At 43.0% G+C, this 19,430-nt stretch overlaps 1 protein-coding gene across 2 annotated transcripts in view; it reads right to left on the reverse strand.

The window, feature by feature from the left end:
• Positions 1-217: 217 nt before the first annotated feature.
• The window catches only part of LOC108298062 (cAMP-dependent protein kinase catalytic subunit PRKX), a 60,595-nt gene continuing 41,382 nt past the window's right edge, over positions 218-19,430 (reverse strand). For both annotated transcript variants that reach the window (XM_037735659.1, XM_017520771.2), the window contains 5 exons: positions 13,744-13,839; positions 8,184-8,241; positions 5,670-5,747; positions 3,909-4,057; positions 218-710 (listed from right to left, as the gene is read on the reverse strand). In XM_037735659.1, coding sequence (XP_037591587.1) covers positions 3,932-4,057; positions 5,670-5,747; positions 8,184-8,241; positions 13,744-13,839 — 358 coding nt within the window. In that variant the 3' untranslated portion in view covers positions 218-710; positions 3,909-3,931. The remainder of the gene's footprint in view (positions 711-3,908; positions 4,058-5,669; positions 5,748-8,183; positions 8,242-13,743; positions 13,840-19,430) is intronic.

Raw genomic sequence — 19,430 nt, forward strand, 5'->3', positions numbered from 1 at the left:
GAATGTGACACAGAAGGTTTTTTGAATACAGTACATTCCTCCAACAACTTCGATATCCTTGTACATTCTCGGAATAAATTCGCTCCCATATCTTCTCCCAGTTTCTCCTTTAAAGTCTCAAGTTACCAGGTAGGAAGCACTAAAGATACTGAAGGTAGATCTCCCCAGGGTATTTTCTTCCCCCAAACTATCAAATGCATATGAGATGATTTTTTTAAATGCATGCAACATACCCTTCAGATGTCCCCAAGAGATTTTTGAAAAAACAAATTGAAAAATAATAATTATAGGCTCTGTGAAGTATGAACAGTTATATCACTGCACAATTTCTGTGCATCTGCCATAATGACTTCTATATATACACACAGGCACACACACACACACAAACACACACACAAAATGTGGTTATAATTGAACAAGTCCAGTTCAAACTTATAAACTTAAGTCTATGAGAAAAACCAAGACATCACAGTAGGAGCACAACACTAAAGGAGAAGATCAAATCTACAGCCAGTTTTCAAACCCTTCCCACAGTGTGGAATTCCAGTTGCTTAAATAACGACCGTTCCATTCATTTCAACTGTGCTCTGATGTTTCTATACATACGGCACACAGGAAACTGGAAATGTCCTTGCCGCATGAAGAAGTCATTTCTTCCGGTCTGCTTAGGTACAGTTTTTCGTTCCAGGCACATTCCAATCTTCCTGTTTCTAGCATGAAATAGGATGAAAGATTTTGTGAGTTTCTCAGTAACTGGACGAATTTTGTAATCATCATCATCTCAACGGTAACACAAAGGTTTCCTTTTCCTAATAACACAGAAAACTCCCCTTTGTAATTCTTTTTGCAAGGATCCACAAGCCTGAATTCTAAGAGGAAAGGCTGTCTAATAAAAAGGAACTGAAGAATGTTTTAAAGATAAGGTTTTTTTTTTTTTTGGTTTATTTTGAGATGGAGTTTTGCTCTTGTTGCCCAGGCTGGAGTGCAGTGGCGTAAACTCAGCTCACTGCAACCTCTGCCTCCTGGGTTCAAGCGATTCTTCTGCCTCAGCCTCCTGAGTAGCTGGGGTTACATGCACCCGCCACCACGCCTGGCTAATCTTTGGTATTTTTAGTAGAGATGGGGTTTCACCACGTTGGCCAGGCTGGTCTAACTCGCAACCTCAGATGATCCACCCACCTCGGCCTCCTAAAGTGTTGGGATTACAGGTGTGAGCCACCGCACTCAGCCGTGTTTCTGTTTTTGAGATAAGGTCTAACAACTCACTGCAGCCTCAACTTCCCAGGCCCAAGCAAGCCTCCCACTTCAGCCTCTCAAGGAGCTGGGACAACAGGTGTGTATCACCACGCCTGGCTAACTTTTTTATTTTTTGTAGAGATGGGGTCTCACTGTGTTGCCCAGGCTTGATCTCAAACTTCTGACCTCAAGTGAGTCTCCCACCTAGGCCTCCCAAAGTGTTGGAACTATAGGTAGGGATCACCACACCCAGCCTAAAGGTAGGTTTTGAAATATTCTATCACATGCTTATCCATAAATAGATATATGTATTCACCAGTAGATGATGAATTGCACAAGAAAAATGAAATCCCCAATTCAACATGCTTCCTCAGAGAACCTTACAGCAAGACAGAAAATATTTTCTTACAAAGTAAAATAAAAGACATAGTGAGCCAGTTCTCCTAAATTCCTCCTCCACATTCAGAAAGGCATGTGCAGTGATTCAAACAAAGATGAGCAGCTAATGCATAGTTTTTAAGCTGTCCTCAAGTGCAGTGATTCATCCTAACTGGCATCTACTTTACAGGAGAAGATTTGGCTTCATGAAGAAGTATCTTCCTACATGAAATTCCTGAACCTAATCACTCTTCGCTGAAAATGCCAGGGATTGTTTGGTGTGCAAATTACTTTCAATAAAATTACTGAGACGGATTAAAATACTGCATCTGGGCTGGGCACAGTGACACACGCCTGTCATCCCAGCACTGTGGGAAGCCGAGGTGGGCGGACTGCCTGAGCTCAGGAGTTCAAGACCAGCCTGGCCAACATGGCAATACGCTGTCTCTACTAAAAACAAAAAAAAATTAGCCTGGTGTGGTAGCAGGCACCTGTAATCCCAGCTACTAGAGAGGCTGAGACACAAGAATCACTTGAACCCAGGAGGCAGAGGTTGCAGTGAGCCAAGACCGCACCACTGGGCAACAGAGTGAGACTGTCTCAAAAAGAAAAAAAAAAAAAAATCATTAAACAAAGTCACAACCATTAGCCAAACTATATTAAAAATGATTCCACTTAGCAAAAATAATACTTACACATACTTTCTCAAGAATACACACCAGATTGAGAAAGGTTATTCGTATGTGTGGAGTATTTTTCAGGGACAGTAGGGCTAGCTGAGGACAAGATGTAATGAAACTATTCACTAATTATAACACAAAAATCCATCAAATGGAAGCTTTTTGGTTCTTTAAGTAAATTTTACACCTGAGGGGTCTCTACTAGAGAAGTTCTATTCTTGTAGCTTATCCATTAGGGGTCCTGCATACTAAAGCAAATCAAGTCTTTACATCATCTTAAAGATTTCCGGGAGAGACATCATTTGTAAAATGTTATGGGCAAGTCAGACCAAATGAAAGCCCCACAGCAGACCAAAGAAACAAAAAGAAGTCAACACATTCATGAACATCATCTGATTTCCACAACCTGCAACTGCATTTCACGAGCATTTATGAAGTTGATAAAGTTACACGCTCTCATGTTAATTCAAACCAGTCACCACTGTAAAAACGTTCAGCACACATGGGAGGTGAAGTGATGCCATGGAGACACGTTATATTCTCACGATCACAGCACCGTTCCTCTAGCATTTCGTTCTCTATTATTTCAATCTTTATCCAGTTTTCTTCTTGGTACATCCATGGAAACGCCCTCACAGGATGGAGGTTTCTCATTCACCCTGTCTTTCAGCAGGCTGGTTCCTCACTCCCAAATCAGCAATTGTGACATTTGGTGTCTGTTTCAAATGGTGTCGGTTAGCCAATTGGCTTTCCACTTCACATAACTGGGAAGACTACAGGAAAATTATGGGAATGGAAACCAAAATGGGAAAAACAAGCTATGTCAACAAATAGACAAATCACTGACAATATTTTGCTTCACTGGGTATTTTTCTTGCTTGTGTGTTACAGGAAGAAAGACCTAATTGAAGCCATATAACCAAGCAATTTAGAATTGAGGAGGAACTGAAAGCTCTTTCTAATCCATATTTCAAAACTAATAATAGACTTTCAAAGGCTCAAGGAAATAACAGAGTCAAAACCCTTTTTCAGTCATCTTAAATTAAAACTTAGCAAATTTCATGAGGGATTCTGAAAAATATTATTATTATTTAAAAACTAATAATAGATCTTCAAAGGCTTAAAGAAATAAGAGACTCAACATCCTTTACCAGTCATCTTGAATTAAGCTTAGCAAATTTCCGATGATGGTACGTTTATTATTATTATTTTTTTTAACCAAAAAGGACCTAGAAAGAGTTTTGAAAATATTTGTTAATTATTGTAAGGAAGTTCGCCTGTCGCTCAGCGTTTCCGATCAGGGACCGGAAGAGCCGTGCTTCTCAAATATTCAGGCACACACAAATCGCCTAGGGGTCTGATGTAGATGTGTGCGTTCTGACCCAGGAGATGGGTTCGGGACTGTGATGCTGATGTCTCTGACCACACGCCGACCTGGAGTCACAGGTGTGGCTGTGTTTATGTCGCTGGCCCTGGGAATCATTCCCCTTTGCTCTGCTTCACTGCTGACCTCTGAGCGCATGCAGGTAAGTCCCACTCCGTAAACACAGCCTCATCTGGATGTGGGGTCGAGTCAGTCTCATTTTCCAGTAATTACTAAATAGAAAGGTATACCTTCCAGATGTGAACTCCTGTCCTCAGAAATTCTTGAAGATTTCTAAATCCTTCTGCGGCACGGGAGTGGCTGTGTCCCAGTCATTCTCGGGATAAGTTTCAAAGTTGGAGGTATCGCCGTCGCCAGAGATCTTGGGCACAATGGGAGGCTGTGAGACACGGCCGAAACGCAAAGGCATGGTTAGAAAGGAACAGTGGACGCTTGGACCTGTACCTAACAGTGAAAATGATTTGGAAAACACTAAAGCGTCTTCCCTTCGTTTATGAACACGGCAATCTTGGAATTAAAATATTGTGAAGGAGGCCGGGTGTGGGGACTCATGCCTGTAATCCTAACACTTTAAGAAACCTTGGCAGGAGGACTGCTTGAGCCTCACAAGTTTGAGACCAGCCTGGGGAACATAGCGAGTCCCCTGTCTCTACAAAAAATACAAAAACTTAGCTGTGTGTGGTGCAGTGCGCCTACAGTTCCGGCTACTCAGCAAGCTAAGGTGGGAGAATTGCCTGAGCCCAGGAGGTAGAGGCTTCAGTGAGCCATGATTGCACCACTGCACTCCAGCCCAAGTGGCAGAAAGCGATCCTGTCTCAAAATACACACATACATAGTATTAAGTCAGCTACGGTACAGTCACATGATGGAATACAATACACTTTTTTAAAAATGAGGAAGCTATCCAGGTATGCAGACAGGTCTCCAGATTATATAGTCAGGTGCAAAAAGCAAGACTACGAGAATGTACATACTATGCTACTCTAGATTTTTTATAAATGAGTGGCAAAAATAAGAATGCACATATCCATGCGGGTTTTTATCAGCACAAAGAAACTCTGGAAGGATACACAGCAAAGTCTAATAAAAGGTGATTACCTACAGGTGGCTTAGAGTGGGTGAGAGGGAGACTTGGTAATGTATATGTTTTAATATTGACTTGGTTTTTGACCAATGTGGATAGATAAAACGTATTCAAATTGATTTGCTAAAATGCAATTTAATACAATAAACTATTTGAAAAGGTAAAACTTTGATTAAAATGATGCACATCAGGCCAGGCCCGGTGGCTCACGCCTGTAATCCCAGCACTTTGGGAGGCTGAGGCGGGTGGATCATTTGAGGTCATGAATTCGAGACCAGCCTGGCCAACATACTGAAACCCCACCGCTTCTGAAAATACAAAAAAAAATAGCTGGGTGTGGTGATGCACATCTGTAATCCCAGCTACTTCGGAGGCTGAGGCAGGAGAATCGCTTAAACCCAAGAGGCAGAGATTGCAGTGAGTTGAGATCGCTCCACTGCACTCCAACCTGAGCGACAAAGTGAGACTCCATCTCAAAAAAAGAAAAAGTGTATCCTTGGGTCTGAGTTGAGGCCTGGGGATAAGCATTTCTAAGGGTTCTCCATTCCTTTGACTGAAGTGCAAAGGTGAAAACGCTACCACTGAACACTCCAATCAGCAGCACATGCAGTTCAGACTGTTCACGACAGCCAAGATATGGAATCAACCTAAGTGTCCACCAATGGATGAACAGATAAAGAAAACTCGGGAAGCAAATGTTGCCTGACACAGAAAGACAAACACCAGGGAGACAGCACTAAGACACTCATAGAGTAGGGAACTCTGCTTATGAACGGTTTTAGACAAATGTTTGTATTATATAAATTAATTACACATCAGCCATCAATAAAGAAGGCCCAGGATTCAGAGGCTGTCCCTACTAATGGGAGAGCTGGGGCGTACCGAGTGACCCACTGATATTGCTTACCTTCAGTTTTCTCTGCGGAACAGCTTCCCAGTCCATGGACCGGAACCACCGATGGCGCTTCACGTCATTCGCCCCGTTCTTCAAAAGAAACAACACGTGTCGTCAGTGTGAGGAATTTTGACAGGGCAGGAAAGAAAAACACCCCCAAAGAATCTCTGCATTATTTTAGTATCAAAACCAACAGTACAAGTTTGCTGTATTTTGCGTAACTGTGCCTGGCGGTGAGCTGCTAGGAAAACCTACGAGCAAAGCCCTTGGTGTTTCGTTCGCCCTTTTTTATTGCAGAAGCAGGTCCAGTCATTCTGCTCCTGTGCAATGCGCTTGCGCTCCAGACCAAAAACTAAAAAGACAGACACGATTTCATCTCTAGACATAAAACTGGACACCCGTTCGTTTCTCAGTCTGTCTCCTGTTTTCATCTTGGCAAACTTACTCAGTATTTTTACAGACATAGAAATTAGGGTTCACTGAATGATGTTCATTTGCCCAGTATGATCCAGCAAGTAAACAAGACTGAGAACTCAAACCAAGGATGCCCAATTTAAGAGATCTTAGAACCCACACTGCACGGCCTCGCAATTAACAATGTGCGTTTAAGTTGGCCTACTTCATGCTCAAGGGCAGCACCAGGCCATCAGCTGGCTCATAATGCGGCCATCACCCCTCCCTTAAACCTCGCTCAGCCTGAAATCTCACTCTGCTTCCTTGTTTTTAACTTGTAGTGATCTTGTTATCAATTCAGTGTGGGACAGCAGAAGAAATAAACATGTGGGTTCCATGAAATAGAAGGCAGTACGTATGAATTTAACACGTCCATCAGTTAGCATTTTTGTAGTTTTAAATTTCTTATCCTTAAAGAGGAATATGTCCATGACTGTATCTTCAAAAGCAAACAGTGATGTGAACTTTCACTACTGTTTTCCCATCCAGTTGTTTTGACAACTTTTTCTTTTCTTATTGCAAAACAGGTATTTTTTATCTATAGCTAAGTCAGGCAACAAACAGCTATTGAGTTTTACCTTTAGCAATGCTGTGAATAAGAGTAAATAAGAGTGCTGTGAATAAGAGAATAAAATAAATTTTATCCATCAGATAAAATTCTAATTTGGATACTAAAGGATGTGTGTGTCTGTATATACTTGCATGCATATATAATATATACAAACATATTTTTATATATACACATATATTTATATATACACACACATTTACATACATATGTTTATATATACATACATATATTTATATATATACACACATACACACTTTATAAATACTTTATATGTAGAGTATAAAGTATCTGTATATACCAAGACTCACACTGGTATCCAAACTACCGAGTGTGTGTGTGTGTGTGTGTGTGTGTCTGTCTGTCTGTCTGTTATATAAAGTGTGGGGGGGTGTTGGGAGCAGTGGCTCACATTTATATTCCAGCACTTTGGGAGGCCGAGGCAGGAGGACGGCTTGAGCCCGGGAGTTTGAGACTAACCTGTGTAACAAAGCGAGGCCTGGTTCTCTACAAAAAAATAGAAAAAACTAGCCAGGCATGGTGGTGCATGCATGTAGTCCCAGCTACTTGGGAGGCCGAGGTGGGAGGATCACTTGAGTCTAGGAGGACAAGGCAACAATGAGCTGTGATCATACCACTGAACTCCAGCGTGGGTGACACAGCAAGACTGTTTTTTTAAAAAAAAAAGTGTGGGTGTGTGTCTACAGTCATGAGCCTCAAAATGACGTTTCAGTCAACAATGAAAGACACGTACGGTGGCACTCCCATAAGATTATAATGAACTGAAAAACACCTATCACCTAGTGACATCTCGCCACCACACCCGGCTCATTTTTGTATTTTTAGTAGAGATAGAGTTTCACCGTGTTTGCCAGGCTGGTCTTGAACTCCTAACCTCAGCTGATCTGCCTGTCTCGGCCTCCCAAAGTGTTGGGATTACAGGTGTGAGCCACCGCGCCTGGCATCACACTTTATATTATATCTACATACCTGTATTATATATCTATATATATGCATACATATATATCTATATTTATAGATAAATCTATCTACATATATGTCCAATTATCTATTTATATAATATATAAATTCCTTTGACCTTTTTGTATGATGGTTTGTAAAGTGTATAAAAATGTGATGTGTGTATACAGATACACACTTTATATTATATAAATAAATCTGTACATATCTCTGTATATAAATCTCTTTATATAGTTCATATTATATAGAATTGCCATTGCTCTGTTAGCTGCTTGAAGGGGAGGCAGGCAAGGTGTAGACCCAGTGTGACACTGTGTGCCCAGGACCCCAGATTTCATAGCGCTTTCCTGGCGATTTCAAGTAAAATCAATCAATCAATCAATCAAACACAGGATTTGAAATTTGGGCAGTGATTACACGCAACCACTAGGCCTTGGTTTCTATCTGCACATGTCAACGCTGGTGTTAAGATGACAGACACGCACATCGGGTGCCACTTAATACTCACGGGATCAAACGCTCACCTTCATGTTACCTAACCGCCTTGTTCTGTCAACCACGAGCAGTTTCTTAATGAGGTCTCTATTTAGGGGAAGGAGACAAGAAAAAAAGTGCACAGATTACATATCAACATCAGCAAACAAGGGCCACAGAGATAACGGTACCCACGATGAAACCAAGACTTTCTAGTGCTATCTCCTACTGCGGCAGCTCTTAAATAACTTATGCGAGGCGGGGTTGCCCACGCACTGCTGAAGCTAAGGGAAGACGGTTGATTACATCTTTGTAAAAAAAAAAAAAAATACACCTGTGAGCAGGAAAGGGTGAAGTTTATACGTGATTGGCAGGCTGTCCCTGCAAAATAGAAGACATCTGCCTTCACAGCCACTCGTTGCCCTGGGGGCCTGCTTGTTTATGGGGGTTCCTGTTTGAAAAGGCTGGCTCTCCCATAAGCACACAAATAAGGATGAGTCTCTTCAGTCTGCTTCTTTACTCATCATCTTCCTTTTAAACAATAGACCATCTCAGAAGTACAGCGAGCAGGAGGCCAAGCACACTGGCTCACATCTGTATTTCCAGCACTTTGAGAGGCCGAGGTGAGTGCATCAGTTGATGTCAGGAGTGCGAGACTGGCCTGGTCAACATGGTAAAACCCCATCTCTACAACAAAAAAAAATTAGCTGTGCATGCTGGCACGTGCCTGTAGTCCCAGCTACTTGGGAGGCCGAGGCACAAGAACCACTTGAACTCAGGAAGCAAAGGTTGCAGTGAGCTGAGATTGAGCCACTGTACCCCAGCCTGGGCAACAGAGCTAGACTCCATCTCAAAAATAATAATAATAATAATAATAATAATAATACAGCAAACTGGTTCAATTAGGATGGGTAGTTGGAGATGATGCCGAAGACTTCCAGGAGATTAGGCAAGTTCTAAGATGTATATTTATGGAAGTAGAAATGATAATGTGTGTCTGTGTGTACACACGTAATACACAGAGTATATTATGAATAATAATATACATAATATGATGTAATAATATAATATATTGAAGTCTCCAAAAACAATCCAATACCCATGACCCCGGTTTAAGTGGCTAGGCTTTCCTGGCATAAACTATGCCCCAGGGTGAGTAGCACAAACTTGGACTGGGCCACTCCTGGGTTCTGTGATGGACTGCAGAGTCTCCCACAAGCCAGGTGACGGCCCGGGTCAGACTCCACCATCAAGACTGTGAATCTTGCCATCCTGTCTGATCTGAAATTCTGGCAAGCAGTACCTATAACCAGAGTCTCCTAAAGCCATGCTTCCTGAATTACGACAGGATGCTTGTCAAACTTTACTGCTTCTCTGCCTCAAAGTAAAACTCAGAGACCATCTGTCCGCCCACCTAAGGCTGGGCTTTTGTATCCATCGTGTAAGGCTGAAAAGCTTTGAGCAGGGTGTGGAATATAACAATCACTGAAAAGGTAGAAACCTGTCCACTACTTAGTTTCTCCTTCATTATTTTGACATGCTCCCCCCTGCCAAAAAAAATCAAGGTCATCAAACACTGTACCCCCAAAATATTCCCAAATAAATGTGGGGCTTTTTCCCATATAACTTACACCACTGCCCACCCCCTTAGCGCACACACTTAAAGCTCACTGGAATGGACTATAAGAAAGGTTTATTTATGCTTTCATATTTTAAATAAACCTCTGTTTTCTTATAATCCCAGGTTTAAGTGTGTACACTTATGGGGCAGGCAATGTTGTAAATTATGGGGAGGAAAAACCCACGTTTGTTTCAGAATGTTTTGGGGATCACCTTAATAAACTTCAATTTTATTTATTTATTTATTTATTTATGGAGACGGAGTTTCGCTCTTGTTGCCCAGGCTGGAGTGCAATGGCGTGATCTCGGCTCACCGCAAACTCCGCCTCCCAGGTTCAAGCAATTATCTTGCCTCAGCCTCCTGAGTAGCTGGGATTACAGGCGCCTGCCACCACGCCCGGCTAATATTTTTGAATTTTTTGTAGAGACGAGGTTTCTCCATGTTGGTCAGGCTGGTCTCAAACTCCCAACCTCAGGTGATCCACCCGCTTCGGCCTCCCAAAGTGCTGGGATTACAGGCACAAGCCACCGCACCAGGTCAACTTCACTTTTATTTATTTATTTTTTTCGGGTGGGAGAAGAGGGGTGTTTGGCATGCAAGAAAGCAAAGTGTTTGATGACCTTGAATTTTTTAAAAAAGTTTTTTGGTGTTTGGCATCTAAGAAAATCAAGATTTATTAAAATATAGGGCACAACGGCTTGTAATCCCAGCTACGCAGGGGCTGAAGTGGGAAGATCACTTGAGACCAAGAGTTCAAGACCAACGGGGACAACATAGTAAGACCCCGTCTCTACAAAAAATCAAAGCATTAGCCAGGCATGGTGGTGCATGCCTGTAGCACCTGCTACTCGGGAGGTGAGTTGGGGGCATCATGTGATCCCAGGACATCGAGGCTGAAGTGATCTCTGATTATGCCACTGCACTCCAGCCTGGGTGACAGGGCAAGACACCCGTCTCTTTAAAAAAAAAAAAAAGAAAGAAAAAAAAGTAAAATACCAAAGCAAACTCTTGTAAAGCAGTTTAGAAAGTAATGAGTGTGGATGAGAAGGGCCCCTCCAAAGATGCAAAGCCCTATAAAGGAACAATAGAAGTGTCCACAGGTGTAGATGGGTCCATTAACCCTACCAGGATAGGCGACACATCTGCTGGAACTCTCTTGATATACTACAGTCAAAACTCTAAGTTGTACTTATGATCCTGGCACCAGCTGGCTGCTTTCGGATGCAGATACTTTCAGGCATGAAAAACACACCAGCAGATAATACCTCTACTGAATTGGCAACCAGTCCCAAATCTTTGTTTTGGTGTTTTTCTTTTCTGTTAAATGATATGTATTTCTACAAGGAATCGCAATTTTGACGTGCCATTTGCCCAGGCGACATGCTTAGCCAGTCAAAAGTTGCAGAAACTAACGTATGACTTTAAAAAGCTAAGAATCAAAATTCTAGCATCATGGACAACCAGGACAGTGATTTGGATAAGAAAAATGCATCTTTAAGGCCAGGTGTAGCGGCTCACGCCTGTAATCTCAACACTTGGGGAGGACAAGGCAGGACGATCACTTGAGCTCAGGAGTTCAAGACCAGCCTGGGCAACGCAGAAAGACCCCCATACCGATCTCTACCAAAAGGAGGAAAGGTAACGAGTCACTGAGATCTTGCTTCCCAGCCAATTTGACAACATTCAACAAATAATGGGAAGAAGTGAAGTTTTACTCAATTACCACTGTTCCTGCTCTTGGTGGACCCGCACTGGGTATGTGAAGACACAGGGGCGTTGTGGGAACCCTGCGGGCTGGGCGCTGCGCAGAGAGGCATGTTACATCAGACAGTACCAAGATGGCCACTGCTGGTTCCCTACTCTCAACCAAGGTACACTAGGAGAGAAGCAAAGAAAAGCGGCAAGAGACCAGATTGATCACGCTTCTGGTTTCTTCTATTTCTGTAATTCACGGTTTTTTTTGTTTCCACAGAACATTGGAAACCTCTCGCTATATCTATACATGTACACACACACATATACACACACATATATATGCATACATATGTATATATATATACATATGTATATATGTGTATATATATTTACACATATATAAATATAGGTAGCCAATATACATATATATACTTATATGTGTATGTATATTTATTTTTTAATTTTAATTTTTTTTTTGAGACAGGGTCTCACTCTTTCACCCAGTCTGGAGTGCAGTGGCATAATCATAGCTCACTGCAGCCTTGACTTCCTGGGCTCAAGGAGTCCTCCCACCTCAGCCTCCCTAGTAGCTGGGACCAGAGGCCACGCTACCATGCCGAGCTAATTTTTTAATTTTTTGTAGACATGGGGTCTTGCTACATTGTCCAGGCTGGCCTCAAACCACTGGCCCCAAGCAATCCTCCCATCTCAGCCTCCTGAAGTGCTGGGATTACAGGCATGAGCCTCTCACCTGGCCAAACTTGATCATGAAAGTGCTCTGCCATCCACTGGATATAATGTCACTCAACTCAGATGGGATTTGCGGCCTGGGAGAGAAGGTCTACATAACCTTTCTATTTCCTTCCAGAGCAGCTGGCTTCTGAGGTGCTGTTTCCCCTGCCTTCCCATTCACTGGACAGGGTGTCCCTTCTAGGTGACTCATTGTTAAGCAAAGCCTCATTTTCTCGCTAAAGCCTTTTAAAGCTTGCCTCTAGCGTGTCAAGCACAACATAAGCTCAAGCCAATAAAAACACGACCCTATCTTCTATTCAGACTAAGAAGCTCTGCTTAGGATGCGGAACATTCGCCACCAAGAAACTCAACTGAAGGTAACCAGGGGCCCCATAAAGGCATATTCAAAACAGCCTGGTCCAGCGCCCGGAAATAAGTCTTCTCTGAACTGAAATTCCACCAGCTCCTAAACAAATAGCCCACAGAAAAGAAAAGTTTAATTCTCAACTAAATGCATTTAGCTCTAGTTTGTGCCTGGGGGGCTGGTGCGCCCATCAACTCATCTGAAAAATACCATGAAACAAACAGAAATCAGTGCTTATTACAGTAAAAATGGCTTCCAGGTGACCAGATTGAGTAAGGTAGACAGAAAACCAAAACCATTCTTTTTTTTGAGATGAAGTCTCACTGTGTCGCCCAGGCTGGAGTGCAGTGGCACCATCTCGGTTCACTGCAACTTCCACCTCCCGGGCTCAAGCGATTCCCTTCTCAGCTTCCTGAGTAGCTGGAATTACGGGTATGTGCCACCATGCCCAGCTAATTGTTTGTATTTTTAGTAGAGACAGGCTTTCACCATGTTAGCCAGGATGGTCTTGATCTCCTGCCTGACCCCGTGATCCGCCCGCCTCAGCGTCCCAAAGTGCTGGGATTACAGGCGTGAGCCACTGCACCCAGCCACATTCTTATATTTAAGATGTAAGATGTTATCTTATATCTTGTACAAATTATAAGAAAAAGATATTATTTTCTTAAACATAAAATATCTTCTTTCTCTACTGCCATAACCATAATAAAATGTGCATCCAAAGTCGCCAATATCCAGCAACTGTAAATGTTCTTGAAGCAACATGCTCAGAACTGAAAATGTTGACATTAAAAAGGACTTAGGCTGAGCATAATTAAAGCAGGAGAGAAAGGATAAGACTCTGCTAAGTCCATCAACAGCTCTGCTAGCCACAGAACTAGGAGGACCCTGCTTGTCAAATTCCAAAACTGCTCTCTTATAAAATTCGATGACAAATTTGTTCATTGGCTCATTTTAAATATAACATATTACCAAAAGAATGAAATACGGCCCACAGTCATAAAAATATGAAGTTATCATTACAGTAGAATACTTAAAATCTTTTTTTGTGTGTGTGGAAAAGACAACTGTCCAAAATAGTTTATGCGCAGCACATTTAATAATGCAATATGGTATCCTGCTGAGTGCATGTTTTCACGGTGATTTTAGACACTTTAAAAATAAACACACCCCATGACGAGGCAAACGGTTTACTTACTTTACGCTAAAATCCAAATGCCTGGGGAAATCTATTTTGCCTGCAAGAATTTTCTGATAAATGCCAAACGGGTTGTCATCAAAAAATGGAGGAAACCTGTTAGAAAAACAAACACGTATTTTTAGTGGGGAGGAAGCATGGAAAAAATCCGTGCTTTGCAACGATAGCTATTTCTGCTTAACACAGGCAGGAGATAATCTATTCCACATGCACTCCTCCCCCGCACACTGATGTCGTCCCGATCTGAAAGCACGTGACAGTCAGATGTTCTACCAGGCAAGGCATCATGTGCTGCACCCCAGTGCAGGGCAAGCTCCCTTGGAGAGGGCAGAAAGACCATTAGAGAGGCGGCTGCTGAGCAGAAGGCAACTCCTTCGGGCATCTTATTCAGAGAGGCCACCAGTCCATTCCTTACCTGTGTGCTAATGCTGGAGAGAAAGGCTCTCATGTTTATCGGGGTGAATCCACCACCATGACCAAGCATGGAACTCAAACGTCTCAATCGCGAAAAGACAAGCAGCCCAATTAAAAAATGGACAGATGGTCTTAACAGACATTTCTCCAAAGAAGACATGGAAAAGGCCAGCATGTATATGAAAAAAATGCTCAACTCAGTAATCATCAGGGAAATGCAAATCAAAATCTCAGTGAGGTAGCAATCATCTCATCCCAGTTAAGATGGCTATGATCAAAAAGACACTGTAATCCCACGCACTTTCGGACGCTGCGGCAGGCGGATCACCTGAGGTCAGGAATTTGAGATCAGTCTCGCCAACACAGCGAAACCCAATCTCTACTAAAAATACAAAAATTAGCCAGGTATGGTAGCGCATGCCTGTGATCCCAGCAACTCTGGAGGCTGAGGCAGAAGAATCACTTGAATTTGGGAGGTGGAAGTTGCAGTGAGCCGACATTGCACCATTGCACTCCAGCCTAGGTGACAAGAGTGAGACTCCATTTCAAAAAAAAAAGACACATACACACAAAAATAACAAATGCTGGCGAGGATGTGGAGAAAAGGGAACTGTTTTTTGTTTTTTGTTTTTTTTTTGAGACAGGGTCTTGCTCAGCTCACTGCAACCTCCGCCTCCCAGGCTCAAGCAATGGACCTGCCTCAGCCCTCTAAGTAGCTGGAGCCACAGGCGCCCACCACCATGCCGGCTAATTTTTGTATTTTTTGTAGAAGTGGGGTTTCGCCATGTTGCCCAGGCTGGTCTTGAAGTCCTGGACTCAATCGATCCACCCAGCTTGGTCTCCCAAACTGCTAGGATTACCAGCGTGAGCCGCTGGGCCTGGCTGAAGAGGGAACTCTTACGCAATGTTGGTGGGAATGTAAACTAGTAGAGCCACCATGGAGAGCAGTATGGAGGTTCCTCAAAACTAGAAATAGAACTCCCATATGACCTAGCCATCACATCACGAGGTATTTATTCAAAGGAAAGGAAGTCATGATATCGGACAGACATGAGCACGCGAGCACGCCCGTGTTTACCAAAGCACTATTCACAACAGCCAAGAAAGGGAATCAACCTGGTGTCTATCAACAGATGAACAGATAGGTAAAGAAAAGGAGGTATTTACATAGTAGAATACTATTCGGCCATAAAAAAGAATAAAATCCTCTGATTGGCAGCAACATGGATGAAACCTAAGGACGTTACGTTAGGTGAAATAAGCCAGGAACAGAACATTAAACACCACTTGAGCTTACTCATACGTGGAAGCTAAAAAAATGCTGATCTCCTGAAAGGATAAAGCAGAACAGAGGATACTAAAGCCTGGGAGGGAAGAACTGAGAGATAGAGATAGGTTTGTTAAAGGATACAAAATTACAACCAGAGAGGAGGAGTATGTTCCAGTGCTTTATAGCCCTGCAGGATGACTATAATCAGCAATAATACATCGTATGGTTTCAAACAGGTAGAAAGATATTGAATGTTCCTAACACAAAGAAATGGTAAATGACTGAGATGATGGATATGCTCATTACCCTGATCTGATTACTCCATTCTTTGTATCAAAGCATCACTGTGTACCCCATGAATATGTACAATTATTATGTGTCCATTTAAAAAATAAGCCTGGAAAATATGGCAAAACCCAGTCTTTAAAAAAACCACCTGGGTGTGGCGATACACACGTGTGGTCCCAGCTACTTGGGAGGCTGAGGTGGGAGGATGGCTTGAGCACAGGAGATCAAGGCTGCCGTGAGCTGTGATCATGTCACTGCACTTCAGCCTGGGTGACAGAGTAAGACCTTGTCTCAAAATAAAATAAAATATAAAATAGGCCGGGTGCTGTGGCTCATGCCTGCAATCCCAGCACTTTGAAAGGCCGAGGCAGGCAGGTCACCTGAGGTCAGGAGTTCCAGACCAGCCTGGCCAACATGGTCAAACCCATCTCTACTGAAAGTACAAAAATTAGCTGGGCATGGTTGCAGGTGCCTGTAATCTGAGCTACTCAGGAGGTTGAGGCAGGAGAATCACTTGAACTTGTGAGGCAGAGGCTGCAGTGAGCTGAGATCACACCACTGCACTCCAGCTTGGGCAACAGAGCGAGATGGAGTAAATAAATAAATTAAACATAAAATAATTGTTCAAGTTTATGTGGTGAATACGCCACTATATCCAAAAACAGGACACTTCTTAAGGCTTTCTTCTGTCTACAGTACAAGCAATACCTAATAGACTCCACCTTGGAGAGCTCGGTATTGAGCCTGCTTACACAGCGGTATAAACAGCACCCTCAATAAACTGCACGTGAATGTCAGTGAACTACTTTTGTTTGAGCCACGGTCCTGCTCTGCTGCCCAGGCTGGAGTACGGCAGTGTGATCTTGGCTCCCACCTCAGCCTCCTGAGCAGCAGGGGCTACAGGTGCATACCACCATGCCAGGCTGCTTTTTTGTTTTTCAACTTTTGGTAGAGATGAGGTCTCACTATGTTGCCTAGGCTGGTGTCAAACTCTTGGGCTCAAGGGATCTTCCCACTTCAGCCTTCCAAAATACTGGGACTACAGACGTAAGCTGCCACACCCAGCAGTGAACTTCTTTATATTCCTCATTCATGGACCACTATGTGGCACACAACAGGTGCTCAATACATGTGTACAGGCCAAATGAAAGAGCCTGAATTATACTATATCATATTTTTCTTTCTTTTTTGAGACAGGTTTTGACTCTGTCACCCAGGCTGCAGTGCAGTGGTGCAATCACAGTTCACTGTAGCCTTGACCTCCCCCAGGAGGTGATCCTCCCACCTCAGCCTCCCATGTAGCTGGGAGCACAGGTGTGTGTCACCATGCCTGGCTAATTTTTTGACTTTATGTAGGGATGCGGTCTCACTATGTGACTACTTTTAAGGTGCAGGAGCAGAGTCCATACTTGTACCTGAGACCGGATGCAAAGCTGACCAAATCTCTTTACCCAAAGAAAACCATTTCTTGACCCCTGGAGACCAGCAGAAAGATGGAAATACATGCAAATACAGCCTTGAAAACAGTGGTATAAAAAAATGAGATTGTCGTACTATGCTTTCTTGACTGTAGTAAAAAGATTGTAGTCCTGCTGCAGAAATCAACAGGCTTATCTTTAGTAATATCTAGAAATTTTAAAAACATGTGAAATAAACTAAAAAATATATATACTTAAAACTGCAAAGACCAAGCTAAATCCAAGAAAATCTAGAAGTCAACTGTATTAGTCCACTTTCAGTATGCTATAAAGAACTACCTGAGACTGGGTAATTTATAAAGAAAAGAGATTTAATTGACTCACTGTTCCACAAGGCCGGGGAGGCCTCAGGAAACTTACAATCATGGTGGAAGGCGAAGGGGAAGCAAGGCACACCTTACATGGTGGCAGATGAGGAAGAGCGAGCAAAGGGGGAAAGTGCTACATTCTTATACCAGCAGATCTTCTAACTCCATCACAAGACAGTACTAGGGGGTGTTGCTAAAGCATCAGAAACCACCCCCATGATCCAATCACATCTCACCAGGTCCCTCCTCCAACACTGGGGATGACACTGGAACATGAGATTTGCGTGGGGACACAAATCCAAACCATATCAACCACCAATGAACGTATACTAGATACCTACATGTCCAAGGCACAAGTTGTACTTCCGAGATTTTCTCATATTGACCAGAACAAAGACTCATTGACTCAAAGTCATGTTTTCTATTTAAGCTTCTTTTGACTTAGATATTCTAATTCAGGTATGCTAGCAATGGAAATACCTTATAAAATGGAGCTTTCAAATGACACCCTCATTGATGATCAGAAATGTCAATAAGCAAAAATAATTCTCCTGTAGATTTCAGATCACTTCCTGACCTAAACAAAATTCAGTGGAGTGGGTGGACAGAGATCCCCAAAAAGGTACATCGGTGATTTTGCCCTAACAGCCTGCGAATGGGACCTTATTGGGAAATAGGGTCTTTGCAGATAGAATAACTTGAGGAGCTTCAGATGAGATCATCCTGGAATCGGGTAGACCCAAATCCAATGGGAGGTGTCCTCATAAGAGACTTCAGAGGAGACACAGAGGAGAAAGCCACGTGGAGGCGGAGGCAGAGACTGCAGTGACACGGCCACAAGTCCAGGGATGCTGGAGCCCCCAGGAGCCGGGAGAGGCAGGAAGGAGCCTTCCCTGCAGCGCAGTCCTGAGACACTTTGATCTCAAACTTCCGGTCTCCAGGACTGGGAGAGGATAAAATTATCTTGTTTAAACCTTCCCGTCTGTGGAAATCTGTAACAGCAGCACCAGGACATTCATACCTAGAACCACACACGTGAACTGTCCAATCCACTGCAGTGAAGAAAAATTGAAAGAAAAACTAGAGAAATACGAACTATAAAAATGGAAATGAATGGGAGAGGTGACAGAGAAGCAGTGGGTTACATGAGGAAATGAAACATACTGAAGGAATGTAAAGCATTAGGTGTGTGCGATGTGGCCCTAACACAGCATTTGTCCGTTCTGAAACAACATTTCAGTTGCTCAGTTTTGCTCTTTAGCATGAAGGTGACTTTTCCATTAGTGTATGTCTCTGGGCCGCTGGTTCTGGAGTTACGAGCCATCACATATTGAAAAACCACCCAGGCCAGGCTGGGAAGCAGAGCTCCGAGTACAGACACTCATCCGATCCTCGCCAACGCTGATGCCTCAGATGTTAACTACCTCCCAAGCCCGTCCTCCCTCACCCGCCAGCAGTGTTCTCTAAAACGGTAGCTGGGGGAGTTGCATTCCCGTTTCTTTCTGGGTTTGGGTGGCGGCCCTGTCTGAATACATTCAGCTGTGTGATTTCACTGGGGAAATGTACAAATACAGGACTGGAACATTAAACTCCAGGAGGAAATGTGTCATACACACCTAAAAACATTTATGGAGAATAATAAATGAAATGCTCTTGGTCAGTAGACATTACATGACAAGATCATATGAAAGGTATTTAATATGTACAAACAAATAAATAATAGGTGAGCACTAACTGATCATCTTGCCCAAAAGAAAAAGCACAGAGACAGAGAGAGTCTGTGCGTGAGTGTGTATGTGTGTGTGTCTGAAAAACACACTCCCCGGGGGTGTGTGTGTTGTGTGTGTGTGTGTGTGTGTCTGAGAAACAGCACTCCAAGGTGTGTGTGTGTGTGTGTGTGTGTGTGTGTGTCTGAGAAACAGCACTCCC

Source organism: Cebus imitator, unplaced genomic scaffold, assembly GCF_001604975.1.
Source record: "Cebus imitator isolate Cc_AM_T3 unplaced genomic scaffold, Cebus_imitator-1.0 Scaffold879, whole genome shotgun sequence".
NCBI lineage: Eukaryota > Metazoa > Chordata > Mammalia > Primates > Cebidae > Cebus > Cebus imitator.